The sequence below is a fragment of the Pezoporus wallicus genome, unplaced genomic scaffold, assembly GCF_028554395.1.
Source record: "Pezoporus wallicus isolate ANWC-B61680 ecotype Strahan unplaced genomic scaffold, APGP_CSIRO_Pwel_v1 contig_8803, whole genome shotgun sequence".
NCBI lineage: Eukaryota > Metazoa > Chordata > Aves > Psittaciformes > Psittacidae > Pezoporus > Pezoporus wallicus.
Genome location: NW_026635049.1, coordinates 1,467,054 through 1,487,493, shown reverse-complemented (window position 1 = coordinate 1,487,493; position 20,440 = coordinate 1,467,054). Strand labels below are relative to the sequence as shown.

The 20,440-nt window shown below is 52.5% G+C and overlaps 1 protein-coding gene across 2 annotated transcripts; it reads right to left on the bottom strand.

Moving 5' to 3' along the window:
- Positions 1 to 2,277: 2,277 nt before the first annotated feature.
- LOC130594858 (ras-related GTP-binding protein A) lies at positions 2,278 to 14,338 on the bottom strand. Of its 2 annotated transcripts, XM_057401101.1 has the most exons (10): positions 14,208 to 14,338; positions 13,706 to 13,739; positions 11,967 to 12,066; positions 10,968 to 11,034; positions 10,053 to 10,275; positions 7,855 to 7,950; positions 6,879 to 7,001; positions 4,593 to 4,684; positions 3,650 to 3,765; positions 2,278 to 2,905 (listed from the first exon to the last, which is right to left on the bottom strand). In XM_057401101.1, the coding sequence occupies exons 2-10, from the start codon at positions 13,730 to 13,732 to the stop codon at positions 2,808 to 2,810; spliced, it is 942 nt and encodes a 313-aa protein (XP_057257084.1). In that variant the 5' UTR covers positions 13,733 to 13,739; positions 14,208 to 14,338; the 3' UTR covers positions 2,278 to 2,807. The 2 variants fall into 2 exon arrangements, with proteins under 2 accessions (XP_057257084.1, XP_057257094.1); XM_057401111.1 differs by lacking the exon at positions 3,650 to 3,765.
- Positions 14,339 to 20,440: the final 6,102 nt, after the last annotated feature.

Below are 20,440 nucleotides of genomic sequence, written 5' to 3'. Positions count from 1 at the left end.
GCGGGGCCACGCAGGGCGGAGCTCCCCTCCCCCACCCCAAAAATGGGTGGGGTCACCCCACCCCCACCCCAAAAATAGGGTGACATCATCAGCAGCCAATGGGCGGCTCCTCACACCCACCCCCACCCGCGGACGTGCGTTGCCATGGAAACAGATATAGCGGTTGGGGGGGGTGGTACCCAGACTGATACCATCGCACACCCACCCCAACGCAGGACGACCCACCCCCCCGAACTGGAGCCCCAGCACCTGCCCTTCATCCCCAGAGGCATGTAACACCCCAACACCCCCCCCCCCACACACACACACACACAGACCACCCATAGGTGCAGGAGGCAAATGTGGTCCATGGTGGTGGTGGGGTGTTCCATGGTGGTGGTGGGGTGTTCCACTCCTGAACTCCCAAGCCCCCTCCCACCCATGTAACCCCCCAAAGAAAAACAGCTGGGCTCTCCAGAGCCGCCACTCCCACAGTACCCCACTGGGAGTACCTCCCGGGGAGGGGGTTGGAAATCAGGACTCAGAAGAGCTCGAGGCCCCCCCATACCAGGACCCTCTTCAAATACAACCACAAACCCTCATAAATCACCAGACCCCTTCCTAAAATACCCCCACACATAAACAGGGACACCCCTAAACACCAGGGAGGGGTCCCTGGGGTGCAGCTGTGTAGGACGCAAGACATGGGGGAACCCCCCCCCCCCCCCCCCATTCACCTCCATGGGCAGAACACTGCCAGGGACGAGGCAGCCACAGTTGTGCTTCACTCCTGGCTCTGCTCCCCTCAGAGCTCCCTGGAGCTGGGGGGGCTGTAGGTCCTGCTCACTGTGGCCATCTCAGCCCCAAACCTCTCTCTGCTCATGGGTTCTTGAACCATTTCCTTCCTGGTACCTGTACTGGGCCAAGCATGGGTGACCCAAATAGGGTCAGCGTGAGGGTGGATGGGACTTGGAGCAAGCTGCTCTAGTGGAAGGTGTCCCTGCCCATGGCAGGGGTTGGAACTGGGTGAGCTTTAAGGTCCCTTCCAACCCAAACCAGTCTGGGGTTCTATTAATTGATTCAGCATCTTAATGACAGGTGACACAGAGCTTCTCCTCCTAGTTCCAAAGTCAAGTCCTGAAGGAAACGGATGTGCCCCTACCCTCTCCTCAAGATGTGCAGCTCTTCAGGGCCAGATACATGTAAGTCTGTTTGTAAGACCAACATCTGGAGAGACATCAGCTTCATTCCCCCCTTGCCATTATCCCACTTTCACATGGTCAAGTGCATTCCCTGAGGAAACCCAGCACCAGCTCCTGGTATCCACAGGAATGGGCAGCATTTCCCACTGTACTTTGTCAGGAAGCGCTGTCTCCTGTGGGAACGTTCTCTCAGCAGAAAGTGTTTCAGTCTGTGCTGGAACCACGGCCATAAACTGTCTTCTGCTGTCCTGAAACCACAACTGCCCCAGTAACCCCTCAGTGATGATCCCAAGGCTCCAAGAACACAGATCAGCAGCAATGCATCCTCTTGGTCCATTCAGCAATGGCAAAGGCAGGGGCAGGGTGCAGAAACAAATGAAGTTTCTCCATCAAGTCACTGACCTCATCCAAGTGATGGGGCAGCATCCTCAAGAGGAAACTGTTGTCGCATTTCGGCTTGTTCCATCCCAACATCAGACAGAGGTGACTGTGGCTGAGATTTGCTGCTCCCACAACAGGACCAGCACTGTATTCCATATCTGCAAACACTGAAGACAAAGGGAATCCCTCTGCTGCAGCTCCAGCCCATTCACAAGTTCTCCAGAAGCTAAAACACCTGATTCATTGATAGGAATCTTGGCAAGCCCCTCTCTGACAGGGATCCCAGCCTGGTTTGTGTTGGAAGGGACCTTAAAGTTCACCCAGTTCCAACCACTGCCACAGGCAGGGACACCTTCCACTAGAGCAGGTTGCTCCAAGCCCCATCCAACCTGGCCTTGAACACTGCCAGGGATGGGGCACCACTTCCAAGGTCCAACAGAGCACCAGCAGATCTGCAGACCCCCAATCCCAGCTTGCCTGTGTGCAAGGATTGAGGGGGCAAGCACCACCTGGAGAACAGAGGAGCCAGGCTCACCCACCACTGCCCTTTTTATATAGTAATTTGATGCAGCAAGAGAGAAAAATGAGGAAGAGCTGACAGCATCAGCTGCCACCCTGCAAGCCACAGGTTCCCCTAACTCACAGTGCCTGTTCCTGTGCTCAGTGGTAATAGCACACATAAACCATGAACAAAACAAGACAGGAATGTCAAGAATTGATGTGCCAAACACATTATCTTAAATGAAACTTTGGACTGGCCTTGAGTCTGACCATGAGGAACGCAGCTACCGCGCATCAGCCTGCCAGGGTTTCAGAAGGAAGAAATCCCACTTCCTGAAGCTCTTGGATCCGAAATCCCTGGTAGCAAAAATTTATTCTCATGACTTGAAGACAAGGAGAAATTTATAAACGTGTTCTAGACCCAGCCAACAGGACAGTGACTGTTTCATTCCTGTCACTTCTACCTGGGAGCCAAACAGCCGAACCAGCTCTGCCGGGTGCATGGTGCCAACCAGGAGCATGTCCCCTGTCCCTCCTGGTTCCCAACCCCATGCACGCCAGGGAAGTCTCTTTGGAAGGTCCGCAGTGTTTCCAGCCTAGTGTCCACCGTCAAAGGGAGCAAGAACAAAGCAGCACAACTCATCTCAAACCCGACACACACCCACATTATTAGATTCTCCTAAAAAATAAGTAGTTCCAATCCATCTCTTCTCCCCCCGGGAGCCCTTGTGCTGGGGCCTGGGCTCAGCGCATGAGCAGGCTGTGCTTTGGTCCATCCACTCTCTCCAGCTTCTCAAAGTGTTTTCTGGCATTGCGGATGTTGATCAGCGTGGCCGCAGAGGCTAGGGCAGAGCACAGACAGGGGAGACAGGAACAAGTTAGAAGGGATGTGAGAAAGCAACATCCTCATCCCCAAACTCTCTTATTTTAACCCCACTCCTCAAAGCCTGCAGGGCTTGGGGCATCCTGATCTAGTGGAAAGTGTCCCTGCTCGTGGCAGGGGGCTGGAGCACAGTGTCAGCCACACAGTGTCCACCACAGAGTGTCTCTCAAGCACCTCAAACCCTCTCAAGAGCAGTTTCAACTGGAGCTGTGTGAACAGTTAAACAGTCCCTCTGTGCCCCCAAGGGCTGGCGCTGCCGCCTGCAGCTTCTTCCTTAAGATAAATAGATGCTGCTATAATTAGAAGCATTGGCCCATCAAGACGGTCCAGGCAGTGAGAGCAAGAGCTCCAACAGGATCCAGCTCTGCTTCCTCTCCAAACATCACCAGGGCTGCCAGAGAACAGCCCAAAATAGGTTATTAGACATGAGCTACTAAATCAGGTCACATCTGTTAGAGCAGTCCCCTCCACTCACAGGAACACACAGCTCAGCTCTCCAGGCACACGTCTTCTTGCCTCCTGTGGTCACTTTTTTAGCCACCCCCTGCTCAAATCCCTCCCTGTCTTTTCATTCCAATCAGGTTCTCTGCTTTACCCAGTGTCTGTTGTTTCGCAAGGGAAACACAGTTTAAACCAGACCCATTCACCTTTCCGTCCCTGCAAACACACACAGGCCAAGGGCTTGATCTTTGTTTCAACTTACGTATGGAAGGGTCTGACATAACCACCATCACGTATGTATTTGATGTAAAGATGTCAATGAAAGCAGCAAAGTTTGAGTTCCTGACCTCCATGCTCTGGAAAGAAGCTGCCAGCTTACTGAGAGGGGAGACAAAAGGGAAAGAAAGGGAAAACCAGAGTAAATGACTGATTGCTGTAGCACTGATCCATAAGCTTCGGTGCCCACAGAGCAAACATCCCTTTATATGAGCTGTTGGTAACAAAGAAGTGTTTGAGTCCCGCTTGGCAGGGGACACCAGGTGTGACCACATGTTTGGTTGTTGGGTTTTATTCTCTTTTAACAAAAATACTCTCTACTTTAGGCTGAGAACACTCTGAAGTGATTTGCACATGGAATGGCAAAGGTAACTCAAGATACACAACCCCACAGAGTCTGCTGTGCCCATGCACTGTCACTTGCCCCATGGATGTGACAGCTCAGCCATGCACAAGGACAGTTGAACACTGAAGCATCTGCAGACAGCTGTGAGACACAAGGGCCCTCCTCCATCCTGCTCAGGCTTCAAGCGCTTGCAGATACTACCAACAGCCTGTGAGACCTGGAGGAGGTTCAAAAGCCAAGAGACTTCCCACTTGTCCAGTCAAAACATCAATAAACAGCGTTTGCAAACCTTCTCCTCCCACAGCAGCACCCGAGTTGACTGTCAGCAGTTTATCATCACTTCAGTCCTGGAACCTCCCTGCCTTGCCCAGGAGGAGAAGAAAATGGGTTTCCAACCAAACCTCTTTCAACCAGCAGCAAAGGAGGAAGTCACAAAGGACAACGATTAACTCAGTGTTGAAGCAGGGTGCAATTTAACTGCATTTCACAGAACTTTTATCAGTATGGAGAGCCTCTGCTTGACTGGAGAACACTGCAGTACCTGCTGAGGGATCTTCCCCACTCAATGCTGCACCCAGCTCACCTGCAGCTTAGCTTGAATTGCTTTATTATGTTGCTGATCTTCTCAAACCTGTGGACATCCCGTTGTTCTTTGCACTGATAGTGAGAAATGACCTGGAAGACAAAAGGAGAGAGCAGGGAGTTAGTGAGAGATTCCTGTCAGTGCAGGTTCCTCACGCTTTTATGGGAAGCAGGTGGTGACCAGGACTGAGATTCCCTTCGCCTTTGGCTGACGGAATCTTGGAACCTGTTTGCAACAAGACTGGTGCTTTCTTGATGAAACAAGCTCAGTAACACAATCACCAGGAAGCCTTTCACAGGCAGATGCAAGTATTGTAAGACATACAAGACAAAATTGCTCATTTGGGGTCTGAGTACCCCAACCCAGCAGCAGTTTAAATCTTGACTCAAAGAAAAGGTGCAATCAGAGGAGGGGAAATGCCAGGCCACCGCCTTAAGTAGAGGAACTGGGCACTTCACCAATGTTGGAATAGCTTTTACTTCCCAAGGCTATTGTGCTGCAGGCTCCTGAGGAGTGAATCTGAGGAATTCACATTCTGCAACAGGCAGGATGCTCACACGCTGCCCTCAAAGCCAAAGCTCCTCCGCAGGAGAAGCAGAACAAAGGCAACTGGTTTCCTCAGGAGCTCCCTCTCCACCAGTTCAGAGTAACATCAAGCCTGTGCTAAGCTGCCTGCACCCACATCAATTCTCTCATCCTCCTCCTCCCACAATCCAGCAGCAACACACAGACCTTGGGGCCTGGCTGCAGGGATCCAGAGGATCTCAGGTGTTTTGGAATCCTTGCAAACGTTCCACAGCTGCATCACCCCAGCCACCTTCACCAAGCTGGTACCCCACAGCCCTTCACTCTTCACCCTCATCAGCTAAGAGGCTGAGATCTACATTACTGCACGAGGGGAATGGCACATGGTGCAAGTTACACCCTCTTCATTCTCACAGCAAACCAAAAAGGAGTGTTTTAAAGCCTTATGCTGTGTGCTTTAAGCTCTTCAGAATCATGAAACCAACCACTACTGGAAGCGTCAGATACCTCACACAAGGATGTCAAACTCTTACTCTTCTAACTGTGGAGTCACATTTAACAGCCTTGTGAGAACCAAGTTTTGGGGTTGTTATTTTCCCTTAGAACTCCTTTAAATGACAATGTATTTCCTACTGTTTTAAACCTGCCCAGTTATTCATACTGGTACAGGTTTAGCCAGGTGCAAGGGCTGCAAAGCCTTCTATACACCAAAAGCCTTCCCTGAATGCAGGTTTGTTCCTTAACTCTCCAGATGGGTTTTTCTGTTACTGTGATTTAAATACAATTTCAGAGGAAGATTTCACTTCAGGAGAAAAGAGTCTTGAGGGAAGCTTAAATATATGAAAGAAACACTGAGAAGAAAAAGACTCTTAAAAGTGACCACAACACTGAAATCAGCACCAGCTTTTTGTAGATTATTCTTTTCCAGTAAAAAAGGTATTTCTAACCAAAGCAGTGCTACATACACCAGGGTGGAACCACTTATTATCTGCAAAAGGTCAAAAGCAGAACTGGCCACAAATAGTGGGGCTTTACTTCTGGTAGTTTAAGTAGTGAGCAAAGCAACGGCTCCTTCTCCATGTTCCTCCATCACTTCAAAATCAGACATTTGGCCAGCAAGGAAAGCACTTGAAAAACAACACATCAAACCCACTCCTCAGGTCAGCAAGAGATCTGTGTGAGTCTGAAGAGACCCATCCCGAAACCAAGAGTATGGATGGACATGCAGCAATGGTGGGTTTAACCAACACATTTTACTTAGCAGATACAACAGGTTGGAAGCAGAGTTACTATACACTGGTCACTCTGAAAGCTGTTGTAAACCCATCGCTTGTGATTCCCCATCCATACTCTGGGTTTGTAGAGATCAAACAAAGAAAAGAAGAAAAGAAAGTAATCAAGCCCAGTTAAAAACCCTGAAAAGGCTTTTCTGAAGGTACAGAAGGTTCCTGCCCTGTGCAGAAAGGCATTTTCAAGGAAGTCCCATGGCCAGCAACAGAATGGGGATATGAAACCCTCTCATAGCCTGAAAAAGGGAAATCTTGATCAAGCCCTCAGCAAAACTGCCAGAAGTGGAAGTTTGGGAAGGTCCCTGGAGCCATGGAGCCATGTCAGCTACTTTCAGTGTCACAAGGTATGCATTGAGGCCTCCTGCCATCTGGCGCTGGCTCCTCTCTGTGGGCTATTGCCACAGCACCTTCCAGGGGGAAACCATGTCCCAGGCTGGGCAGAGGACCCGAAGGACGGAGCTGTTGTATTCACCAGGAACGTGGCTCTCTCAAACAGAAGCACTTCGTCTGCCTCGATGATCTGAGCGAAGTTCCTCAGGTTCATTTCCAGCTGCTGGACATTGGGGATCAGCTGATAGACTATACTGGACCAAGCCTGTCAATGAAGAAAGGCACAACATAAGGGCCGAGTTCGCACTTCTCTGCCCCCTCCTATCATAATGCAACGTACTCCAAACCAGTTCTGGGTGCTGATAGCCTCGGCAAGGCTGATAAGCTTCTCCCATCTCCATATCCATGTATCTCTACTACAGTGGAAACCACCAGTGGTACCCCAGCCCTGAGTAAACTCTTCTTTAGGTCAAGTTCTTCTCCACAACAGTCACAGAGAAACTAGACTGCTACTAAACAGGCTTAAATCCTCCTCGTTTGAAGCTGTCAATGCTTCTCTGCTCCCAGATAAACCTACTCAGGTTTCCAGAGTCTCTGTTAATTTTGAGCAAGGTCAGCATGCAGAGGGATACTTGGCAGCTCCAAACACAAAGCTCTCATCTAACCCAGTGACAAAGCCAGAAGGGACAGGGGATGCTCTAATAGGCATCTGTCCTCATTCAGACTCAGATCCTCGAAGCTCAGCTCAGCTGACCTCACTGCCACCTCCTGACCCAGGTTTGGGTCAGTGCCTGGCCACACGCTTCCCCCCACACTCAGGCTGGATAAACATGACTAAAAAGATGCAGAAGTTGTTTCTAAAGTAGCCAGGCAAAGTGTTTAAGCTGCACTAACATACTGCCACCGTGACTCCAACACGTGGTGGGGTTTTACTTGTCCTAATTAAAGCCAGGATGCTCTGATGCCATTTACAACAGCTAATCGCCACCAGCAGTGGTGGCAGAACTAAAAGGGATGGCCATTAACAAACCAGCAGCAACTAACCACTCGCCTTCCTCATGCTCTTGCTTTCAAGTGGGAGAGGCAGCAGCCAGATGTGGGGAGGAAGCTGTACAAACCTTGTAGAGTGTTTCATCCCAGATGGAAGTTCTAAAACAAACACATTCCAAGGGACGGGAAAGGCGCTTCAAGTCCTCCTCACGCTCTTTGAAAATCTGGGAATAGAAAAGAGATTGGCAGCTGAGTGTCAATGTTCCTGCCTTTGGCGTGGCTGCTGTACTGTGTTTGCAGCGTGCACTTCAAACCCATCTCAAGTACCTACAGCACTGGAGAGAGGACAAGAGCAGAGCTGGCCAGGCCAGGCTGGAGAAACCCCTCCAGAGCAGCAGGGTCAGGCAGACTGAGGCTGTCCTGCCATAGATCTGAGCAGGACTCAAAGCTGAAATAACCATGGGTGTTGTAGAGGGAATAGGAGCAGACACATGTGAGTGTCTCCAAGGACCCAAGTTCTGACAAGTCCCTGGTCACAGGCAAAAAGCTTCGTCACTAAGAACAGGACAGGACTGTCATCACTCTGGAGAGGGGATTTGGACAAGGACCTGTAGGGATAGGACAAGGGGAATGGCTTTAACCTGCCAGAGAGGAGATGGAGATGAGCTCTTAGGCAGAAGCTCTTCCCTGTAAGGGTGCTGAGGCGCTGGCACAGGGTGCCCAGAGAAGCTGTGGCTGCCCCATCCCTGGCAGTGTTCAAGGCCAGGTTGGACACAGGGGCTTGGAGCAAGCTGCTCTAGTGGAAGGTGTCCCTGCCTGTGGCAGGGGTTGGAACTGGATGAGCTTTAAGGTCCCTTCCAACACAAACCAGTCCGGGATTCTATTAATACAAGCAGCTCCAAGGCATGCACTCCTACAGCCTCCTCATCTCACCCCATGCTCTGCCCTTAGAGGTTATGGCTATGAAAAAGGGGAGCAGAGGAACAGCAAAGCCCAGAGAACGCTGTGCCAGCTCCTACAGGACTGCTAGTAAAGCAGCAGGGCAGCCAGCAAGGAGCCTCTGCAGGGGAAGGCACAACAACACCTGCACCTCAGCTCACTGCATTTAGGAACATGATGGAACATTAACCAATCCCCAGGGAATGCTGCGTGAGGCAACACGTACCATGTGGGGCCTGGGACACCAAAGGCTTCAGTAAGATTTACAGTGATTTGGACGGGTATTTGCATATTCTTCTGAGTAGCAGATGCCTTAAACCAGATCTCCATGTGTGTGCAAGGACACACATGGAAAGCATATCTGAAGCAAGGCCCCTCTTCTGTCTACCCTCTGCTTCAAGGCCCCACTGGAGGCTGCATAACCGCACAAAACCAGCATTTGCACCAGGCAAATCTGGACAGGGCAGAAGATTTTAGGCTCGTCCTTCAGCCCGCAGGGAAGTGAGGAAAAGCTCCTTGAATCAACCATGCAGACAAGCTCTGAGCCATTTCTGCACTGAGCTGGAGGCAGAACTAAAACTGGAAGCAGAGGATCAGCCCTCTCAGGCACTGAGAGCAATCCAAAACCAGCCTGCATGTGGAAGAGTCAGTCTGCAAGGGAGGTCAGGCTGCGGTTGTACCCACAGGGTTCCTCTGGGCTGCCCAGGCACACACTCACCAGCAATCACAGGATGGTTTAATAAGACTTCTTGCTTCAGACAGAAGCCAACAGCCTAAAGGGGTCTCCAAACCTGCTGCAAGCCAGGCAGTGGCCCAGCAGCCAGCGATGTGCTTGTCTAACCCACAAAGCTGTGTTTTCTCTCAGCAGAGAACAGACCCAACTGACAGAAACCACCTTCCAGTCACATAGGAGAGTTTCAACTCTTTTAGGGGGTTTTGGGTGGGTTTTTTTGATTACACTTTAGGACAGAGTCCATGCAGGACTGAAAGCAACAGCTAAAGAGAAACCAACTGCCACTGTCAGCACCATGTGCAAAGCCATCCAAATGGTGAGCAGGGGGTTCAAGGTTACTGGATTTCTTTCAGTTCTACCTCCTTTGGGGAGCCAAGGTCTGGTGGAAGTACCAGAATCAGTGTTATAAAGGAAAAGGCTTAGGGTAGTTGTCATTAAAAGTCATTAGTTCCATTCTCCATCACACTATATGCAAGAGATGACATAAATTCACAAGAGGCAGAAAAAGCTTAGAGGGCTTTGACATTTAACATCTGAGAAACCCTTCCAAGAACAGCGGTGGTGGAGCTGGATTTGAAGTATCAAATCACAACTTGCATTAGCACAAAGATGCTCTATTTGAAAGCATTTCTATGGCAACTATCAGCTTCTCACCAAGTCCCGCTGATCCTCCTGCACCAAGTCCATCTTGTGCACTAGACAAAAGATCTTTGCATCGGGAGAGTTCTGAAGGATTGCCTCCAAGCATGACTGGTAGTAGTGCATGTCCTTCTCCAGCTCACGGCTCTCCACATCAAAGACATAGATGAGGACTTCCACGTTGCGGAAGATGTTGTCCCGCTGGCTGGTGAAGTAGTTCTCCATGAAGGTGTCCTGTCTGAGAAGGAGCAGAGCAACAAAGCAGACTCCCATTAGAGCAACCAGGTCTGGCTTAGCATTGTCAGGAAACAGAATAAAAGACAAGGGTTGTGCTGGAAGGGCCCTTAAAGCTCACCCAGTTCCAACCCCTGCCACAGGCAGGGACACCTTCCACTAGAGCAACTTGCTCCAAGCCCCTGTGTCCAACCTGGCCTTGAACACTGCCAGGGATGGGGCAGCCACAGCTTCTCTGGGCACCCTGTGCCAGTGCCTCAGCATCCTCACAGGGAAGAACTTCTGCCTAAGAGCTCATCTCAGTCTCCCCTTGGTCAGTTTTAGTTCTCAGCACGCACCCGTTTGGATCAAGCTGGTGATGAGCAATTCTGAACCCAGCGTCACCTCCCACCGCCTCAGGAGAAGCCCAGGTGAAGGGCTCAGGCTTTTTGCCAGCCCAAGGGAGCAGGCAGCAAGGGAAGGGTGGACTTACAGACTGTGCCTTTTGCGCAGGGATAGCTCAAGAGGCAGCGTGGCCTCCACACACAACCCAAGATGTGGCATCCATCCTTCCAGAGCTGTCGCACCAGTTTTACAGTGCACACGTGAAGCTTGTTCTATTGCCTCCACACAAGCAGCACACACATCCCTCTGGTTTGTCCCATCCCCAGAGCTAACCCCAGCAGTTCCAAAGGCAGAAGATCAAACAGTACCTACCCTCCGCAGTCCCAGAGGTTTAACACCAGGTTTCCTAGGAATCTAACATGGGAGTGCTCCACGTCAACTGGAAAGAGACAGCAGGAGTGAACCACAAACCCAGCTCAGAGCTACCTCCTTGGGCAGCCAAAATGCTGCTCTTCACAGCCCACAGCTTGTAAAATCCCATCCAAACACCACTGCTGGATGTAAACCTGTAGCTGAAGGCACTACAGAGACAGCTCCTAGAGTAATTCAAGCCTTTCTATTCCCTACCTTGGACACTGCTCTCCAGAGAAGGACAGCAGGAGGTTTCCCTTTAGCAGCATGTACTCTGATCTTTGTGATAGTTTAAGAATGACACAAGATCCAGCACACCCTGCAAGGCCTTAAACGAGCCTTAGAAACAGTAAATCAGTAACACAGAGAATGTGAACTTTATGAACAGGCCAAATATATGGCAAAGAGGGACTGCAGACCACCTCACCAGCGCTTCCCAGAGAGGAGCATCAGATCCTGACAACTCCTACCCCTGCGGCAGAGGCATCACTTATTGCTTTTTCACATCAGTGGTATTGGAGGTAAAAAAGGCACAAGACATTAAGCCAAGTGCCTCACCCTGCCACAAGCTTGGGTGCTTAGAGACACCACTGTGCTCCAGCTGCCCTGTGATCAGCTGGCCAACAACAGGGAAGCTTCTCCAACACACACGAGGCTCTGAACACTCCTCAATCGGTGAAGCTGCAGCAATGGCTGCCTCCTGGTCAAAAAAGAGATTTAAGGATAAAAGTTCACCCATAAAGCAGTAAAACTGAACCCAGAGCTGCCTCCCCTTTCACTCCAGCTCCCTACCCGCCCTCAGCTGAACTCGGCAGTGAAGCTCCTGTAAGGTGGGGAGGATGAGCACCCACCCACTCCAGCGCAGAGGAGAGGTGGGACTGCTGCAGGGAACAGCCTCTCCCCTTTAACAGAGGGGGGTTGCACCCTGAGAGCCCGCTCCTCACACAAGAAAGCTCTTACTTGTGGCACCCAGACGCCGCGTGTCCCTGGCGATGTAGTTTGCAAAGATAATGGACCTCATGCTGGTCTTCCCAGACCCACTTTTACCCATCAGCAGCACCTGGGAAGGAGAAAATACAGAGGAATTAGCTACTACAGAGCAGCAAGTGCTTTCTGCCCCTCTCAGGGTGAACAGCTTACTGCTGAAGCCACAAGAACACAAGACCAACACATTTCACATGTGAATGCACCAGAAGAGAGAGGCAAAGAGAGGACCTGGGAAAGCAGGAGATGGACACCCTTACCCCTCCGTGCTATCCATGGTCACTGAATCGTGGCCCAGGTGAAACCCCTTCCACCCTGGCTGCATTCCTGACCTGTGCCTCTCAGCCCCTTGGGAATCTCTGCCCTTCCAGGCTCCAATCACCTGAGGTGCAGCCCCTTTTCCCAATGCATCCTGGCACAGGATTGGGAACCAGCACTGGGTGAAAGCAGGAGCTGCTCCAGCCTCCCCCATCCCATGCCTTGAACTCACACAAGTCCCAAGTGCACCAGCACCACAGGGGAAGGCAGTAAAGGGCTTTGCCGAGATGAGAACACCTTTCTCTCAAGCCTTTAAGACCAGGCTGGAAACAATCCCATGCCCACCCAGCATGGATATTCTGCACCCATTACTTCTCTTTCCTTATCACAACATGACTTGTTTTCTCTTCCCCAAGAGGTGAAATAGACATTACAGTTCAAGTTGCAGCAGAATGTTAGAAGCCGATGGGACAACCCAGGTCAAGTCACCAAGCTGTCATCTTGGCACCTGACGCCAGAGTCATGGAATCCCAGACCGGTTTGCGTTGGAAGGGACCTCAAAGCTCATCCAGTTCCAACCCCTGCCATGGGCAGGGACACCCTCCACTAGAGCAGGCTGCTCCAAGCCCCATCCTGAGCCTTGATCTGTGCAGATCACTGGGCCAAAGGCGAGGAAGCACCTTTGGCAGCCAAAGGGGATGACTGGAGGCAGAAGAGGAGCACCAGTCACACAAGGAAAGCCTCTACACTGTGATCTAAAAATACAACCTGAAGCACCCCAGCAGCACAGGCTCAAACACAGCTGTTAAACAAGTTCCAGCTACAAAGGCAAACCCAGCCTTTGACAGCTCCGAGTCTATCATCGAGGATCGCTTTAACAGAGCACAACCAGCCCATGGCCTGCCCAGCCCGCAGCAGTGCCAGAGACCAGCTGGGGAGGCACCAGCTTCACTTCCCAACTGGACACCAGCAGCAGGCACAGCCTCAGGGCTGCAGAGGCAGAATCAGCCCATCCTGTTGCACAGGTTATCCCTGTGCCGCTGAGCACACACCTGATGTGGTGACAAGGGCTCTCCTCGGGGAGCCAGGCTGGTCTGCTCACACCTATCAGCCTCTCAGAGCAAAGCCCTGCAGATACACTGTGCTCTCCCCACAGTGAGCTACAGGCCCCCACACAAGTGCTTCAGGAGGGTCTCCTCTCCCCTCATGCTGTGCGAGGCACAAGAGAGGGTTCTGCAACAGGAACCACAAACACACAGCAGTTACCATGGACGGCTCCGAGATGAGCCAGCAAACAAACTCGAACTCATTTCAACGACTTCAAGCACAGGATACATCTGTGACTCTGAGGCACCCAAAAGCCAAAGAATACCCCAATATGGTGCAAACACACAGCGACATCAGCAAATACAGGGAAGCAAAACCCAACTGCAGAGGACCTGCATTTCGGTTCTTACCTTTTTCTTCATGGCTGTGCTTGGCATCACCCACCTGCAGAGAGAACACCACCTGAGATCGCTGCTGCCCTCAGGCCTCCACTTCAACCCCCGCATCCCATCCCGAGAGGGCAGCGGGTGCAAAAAGGGAAGCGCTCCCGCACTGACACCGCCCCCCAGCCTCCGCCCCATCGGGCACTCGACAGCTCCGGCTCCAGCCGCCGGGGGAAGCGCTGGCACCGGCCTCCCCCCGCTGGAGAACCCTGCAACCCGGCCCTGGCGAGCGGCGCTCCCGTCACTGCGCGCCCAAACAGGCCTCAGCGGGAGCAACGCGGCCGGCGCCGGAAAGCAGCGGGACCCCGCGCAGCCGCCGCCCGCCCGGGTCTCCTCGCATACAGCGGCCGGCCCCGGAGCCCCCCTGAGCCCACAACGAGCGACCCGCGACCGCGGCGGCCCCATCAACCCGCCCCCAGCCCCACCGGGCCCCACAGCTGCTCAGCCAGGCCCCGCCGGCCCCCGCTACCTCTATCCGCGAGAGGCGCCTCCCGGTGCGGCTCGGCGGTGCCCGCAGGGGGTGGCGGGGGTGCCCGCCGGAGCTCCGCAGTGCCCGAGCGCCCCCGCTCCGGGGTAGGCCGCAAATCCGCGGCCTCGCGTCCCCTGAGGGGCTGCCATTGGCCGCTCCCGTCCCCGTGCCTGCTCACGGCCGCCCGGGATCCCGGTGCCCCTCCCGGTGCGCTCGGTGAGGGCAGCGCCGCTCCCGGTGCCCCGCGGCGTCCCGGGGCCCGGGCGTGAGCAGCGCTGCCCTCTGCCGCCCCCTGCCGGCCGCAGAGCAGATGCCAGCGGTGAGGAGCGGTTTTGGGAGGGGAAGGCACCGGGACAAGGACGCGGAGCGCTGCTGCACGGGACACCCGGGGGTCCAGGCGGGGCCTCGGGGTGCAGTCGTGCTCCTCCTGCCCTGGGTGCTCTTAACTTAATTAGCAGAACTGGTAATGAAAGTCTAGAAGGGACTGGAGATGTCCACCTCCCGCACAGCGCAGCACGCTGTGAGTGTAGGGACAGCTAAAAACCCCACAGTGACAATGACAATAACCCACTGAATGACACGAAAAAGCCCCGGGAATGGACGTAAAGGACATGTAAAGGGTTCATAAGGGTGATGTGGCTCTGAGCACAGTGAAGCGGCTCCATCAGCCACTTCCCGCATTGGAAACCCTCGTTGTGCATCACTGGGTGAACAGCCAGCACAGGGCTCCAGAGCACTGGTACGAGGCACTGCAAATCGGCATGTTGGGGATAAGAACTCCATTCATTCAGGTCAAATCACGCTTCCTGCAAGGCAGAGAAGCCTTGGAACTGAAGCCTCGGGACCTGCCCGTCCCCTGAGTACATCTGTTTGCAATGATTAGTCCAGATGAGTCTCGATGGAAGGGAAAAGCAGTGCTGAGATTTACCCCCATGCTGCGTTGTCATCCCAAGTTACCCATCTCCCTCCAAGCAAACCACTGGAGGAGACCCAGCAGCTCATGGCAACTGATGGGAATTCCAGCCGAGCAGCAGAGGGAAGCAGTGGGAGAGTGAGGATGCTGAAAACACTCAGGATATAAACCAGCATGTTCTGTTAGAGGGCAGCAGCACCACGCTCACCCATACACTGCAGCTTCTTCATGACATCCCCGGGTGTCACCAAGACAAACCCGTCAACATGGGCTTGCTGGCATTAGTTGTGTTGTTTCACAGGAAAAGTAGACCAAATCTGCTCTTGTGAGTCACACTTATTCCTAAAATCTATACACTTCTAAGAAACACAGACTCAGTTATTGAGGAGTCAAGTTCCCCGTTTTCACTGAGGAGCAAAAGACTCAGACAAATCCATGAGGTTTTACTGGCTGAGAAATGCAAGCTCTCACTCATGTAAGTGCTAGTACCGTGCTGTGGTGAGATCTGACATAAACACTGAGTAAATGTCTGTAAATGCTCTCTGACAGCCCGTGTTCTGGTAGCACACATTACCCAAAACAGGCCTTCAGGCCATGGTTCTACTGTCCCATTGCTGTGAGGACAGTTTTGCCTATGCAAAGACCTAACAAACCCCTTTGGCGTTTTCCCTGCCATCCAAAAACAAGAACAAAGCGATACAGATTCAGCTTAGTTGCATCAGGCAGGATTACTCTTAGGGCATCGCATTCAGACCATCCACCAGCCTGGGTGAAATCAGAAGCTGGTCAGTTCAGGTTTGCTGCAGGGAAAGCACAGTACAGGAAACGGGTCCTGCAGAGAGGCAGTGCTGTAGGGAGGTCCCTGTGCCCCCCGATGTCGCTCCTCTCTTCACACATGTATTGGAGCCAAAAGGGGCGACTGATGCCTCACAAAGAGAGCACTGCTGCGGCTTTGTCTTTCCCTCACTGACACCCGTGCCTGCAGAAAGCACTCCCAGCGTTTCCAGGCTCTTGCACGTTACAGCAAGGATTAGAAAGAGACAAAAGCCCCCAACCCCAAACTGTCAGGCACAAGAAGTATCTGCCTTGGCCCCGGCTCAGGGCTCAGCAGGAGAGGAGGGGATTAATGGCTGCTGGCAGGCGGCAGGGCTCAGCGGAGGCAAGTGCCCCGGGAAGATGGAGAGCTCCAGCAGGCTCAGAGACATAACTCACACCAGATGCCTTTGCTCTGGGTTCTCTTCCCCTCCCCTGGTGTGATAATGATCCTGATTTATGAGCGGAGATGCAGCAGCACCCTCTTCCCAAGCGCTGCGCTGGCTTCACAGCCTGCCTGCCTCCTTATTAATGCTCCTTATCCCTCCCTTTTCAGGGAGAGCGACGGTACGAGGTGGAGGAGAAGCAGTTGCCTAGAGATCAGGCTGTGACGCTGATCCTCAGGCCATGCTGTTTGCCAAGCATTAGTAACCAAACCTGTGTGATTTCTGCATGGGTTTCTGGGCTCTTCACAGGTCTGTAGGGCAGTGGCAGTATTCAAACAGGCAGGAAGGACGCAGGGTGTTGGTTTTCCTCCACACACAGCTCGGGTTTGCAATCTCCATGCTTTAAGGTGTGGCTGTTTTCAAGTCCCTGAGCTCATTTAAAGGTGGGAAATGCTTTCCAGAGCCAGATTTGGGTTTTAAATAGCACTATTGTCTGTCTTCTTCCATGAATCCCATCCAGCCATGGTCTGCTGCCTGGAACTGGAGTGTCAAACCCTGCTCCTCTCTCAGTGGGTGCCCCAACAGCACCCGGCTTCTAAACCGCGCTATTTGCATCCAGCACTTCACACATACAGGATGAGCCTGTGACATAAACAACACCTCCCCATCTCCCACTCCTTTATGTAATCTCTGCCTCCGCACAAACACATGGTTCATGAGGCTCCAAAGCAAAGCCCCAGTCGCTCAGGACTCGTGTCTTTGCTCTCTGGCCCATCAGCTAAACCTAATCCCGAGGCACAGAACTTGTCAGGTGGTGCAGACCGGCTCCCGCTTCTCTGGTGTGAAGCCCACGGTGTTAATTTGGTGGGCAGGCTCCCTGGGACCCCTCTGTCTGTCACTGATCATCAGGCCCAGGCCAGGCTTTCAGCATCGTGAAGTTATAAGAAAGCTATAAGAGGGGCTTACCGAGCCACGTGTCACCATGAGAAACCACCACGCGACTGCTCTGAGCCCTGCATTCGCTGCCAGCGGCTCCAGGTGGAACTCAAGATGTTTGGTTTCCATCCATCAAGCAGCGAGTTCTGCAGCAGCAGCGGGTGCCCTTTCCCTGTGCCAGCATCCTGCAGCTGAGACAGGAGAGAGGAGTGAGGCTGGGGTATCTATCGCTCCTGTGAGGAGGAGTGAACTGATGGCACAGAATTCCCTGTGGAGCTGCCGCAGCCCTCAGACTCTTCGCTAAGTTGGAAGAAGCTGAAAGTTAATAGTCTCTTTGTGCTGAAATAGACATCAGGATCTCATCAGTTGTAGGGAAGTGTGGTCTAAGGGAAACCAACAAGGATTTGAACACCAACAGCTCTTAATGGGTGTAGTGTCAGTAATGGATGTGCTGGGAGGCCTGTGCATCCATTACTGACACTACACCCATTAAATCACAGCTACGTGCGCACTGTTGTTAAAGTCAGGCCAGAACTCTACCTCTGAGTCTTACATTGTCTCACATCCAGACTGCTTAGGGTGTAAACATGGTCTAGAGCATTCCCAGCCTCATGATTCCCAGCGCTGAACAGACTCTGTGGTGGCTAACACGTTGGGAATGTGCCTGGATGCAGTGTGAGCAGGTACATGGTGATGTTCCAAATGTCTATTTAAAGGCTCCACCCTCCTGTCCCTGTTCTAGAGCTTTTTGGCTCTTTTGTGCTTCCTGCTCCTCCAGCCACCTCTCCCTGTATAAACATCCCCCATCTCTGAAAGCAAGGCATTTCCTCTGCTCTAGAAGTCCCTTTTGTCCTTGTGCTAAACCTTCATTATCCCATTATTCCCTGTCAATGCCCTTGTCTCCAGACCCACACTGGTCCCACTGGCTGCTGGGCTCTGGGCACCCATCACAAGCAGCTTGGTGTCATGGGGCCAGGGGCTCCCACAGGCCCCCAGGCAGGCTGAGCTCTCCCTGTGCAGTGTCTCAGTCCCCACCTCCCATGCCAGGCGTGAGCTGTTTCTGCTGCAGGGCTGGTGCAGGCATCCACATGGTCTCAGAGGATGGGAAACGCTGGGAAGCTCTGGAGCGCACCCAGGTCTGGCAGCTCTCCCAGTGTCACTGTCCCAGCTGGCAGCAGGGGAAGCAGGAGGCACCTATGGATTTGGGGGGATGGAAAGGAGGGAAGAACAGGGCAGTGAGACAGCAGGAACTGAACCCAGTGAAAGGCAGAAGCTTCCTCATTCTCTCATTCTCAGCTATGAAAACAAAGGGGGGAGTCACTACATTACCCTATGCCCAAACCGCCCCTCAAGCAGCATGACACCTTCCTCAGGGGGTCACCACCCTGGGACTGGCCCAGTAACATGACTGCTCCCTACAGTAGCTGTGGTCAAAAGCGTATTTGTAACCAAACAGCAGGGAACTGCTTTTAATTCCCAGTTTTATTCTCTTGGCATTAACAAGCAGGAGACAGCATCAGGTCATCTGGCTGCGGAGAGGCCAAGCTGGTAACACACTGTGCCCTTCAAACCACTGACCCATCTCCTCGCCAAAGCTGGCAGCTCAGCAGTGTTCAGTGTCCTGTCTGCCCGTGCTTGGCTTGTTATTTAATTCCAACAGAGATAGTGATGATAATCTCATTACAATGTGAATCTGGGCTTTCAACAGCACATCCCATATATGGCCCAGGAGATACTGAGGGAAGAAAGAGACTCCAGGATGGAAACAGACAGCTACTTCCATGTATTAACGGTTTGTCAAACAAGGGCTATCTTGGAACCTGTTGAAGAGAGGCCCCAGCAGAGAGATCCATAACCTGAAGGTCTCAGGCAGTTCAGCAGGGCTGTGTGGAGGAGAGAGGAAGACACAGTGTCTCCTCACTAACCTGTCACTGGGAAAAGGTGCCTCTTTCTCTCCACCCTCATCATCCCCTGATTCCTCAAACCCAGTGAAAGCTTAAACAAAATATTTAGCTAAAATAACATCCTGTTGTTAATGAAATGACAGACACTGACCCGGCAGTGGTACAGCACCAGTCCTGCATCTCCCTCCTCCTCCTTTCCACGTTCAGAGCACGGCGTTAGGAGCACAGGAACAGTGACAGCCTGCAGGGAGCCTTCTGCACAGCCCATCCCAATGAAGCTGCTCCAGAACCCACCCTACAGCATCCAACCCATCCTAAGGCAGCAGTGTCAGTCTCCCTGCCTCCCAGCAGAGAGCAGGATGCAGAAGGTCTCCTCTCTCCCAGCCCTCAGCTGGGCACTGCTCATCCCTCCTGCCCTGTTCTTGTTGTCCCACTCCTCAGTTTGAGCTCTGGTTTCTTCCATGATTGACTCCAGGCTGACTCAGGGGATGGAGCTACTTTACCAAGTGCTGGTGCTGCTGAGAGCTGAAGAGTACCACCATGATCTGGGCACTCCAGGGCTGAGGTGAAATGAACACCGCTAAGGCTGAGGGTGCTGCAAATTATGTATAGAAACAAGAAATAAAAGCAAAGTCTTTCTTGTCAGCTTCAGGAGAACCAGCATTTCAGTTCTCTGGGCAATAGGAAATGAACGGGTATTCCTTACAGCAGTACTCACATGTCAGCGTGAGACAGCCTGAAACCAGCTCCTGGTTTTATCTTGGGGGATGTCAAGGACTGAGGGGGTTGAACAGCTCAGAAGTCACTTCCTGGTTCTTTTGCATCATCAGATTTCTCTCCACCTCGGGGATGAGGAAGACACTAAGAAGAGATCACAGAAAAATGTTTGATTCCCTGAAGCTATTGCTGAACCTGATTAACGGAGCTGCAATATCCCAAACTGCAGAGCTGGGACAGCTTCCCAGGGTTAAATTCCCCCTTTCCTTTGAAAACAAGGAGAAAACAGAGCTGAGCACTAATCCAGCACCATTTCAAGCTCCTCCATCCCAGGATGACAATCCTCTCAGCAGCTACTGTCACCCCAGGGACAGGATTTGACACATTCTATACAGGCAATGTCTTTTCATGGCCAGGTAATGAGCCGATGGCTGCTTGTCCCCTTGAAGAGCCAGGCAAGCACTCGTGGCTCTGAGAAAGCTGCTTCTGGATTCCAGGCACAGGCCTGCCAGACTGGAGGAGCCTCAGACACAATGGAAACACTATTGTCATCCGCACTGAAAC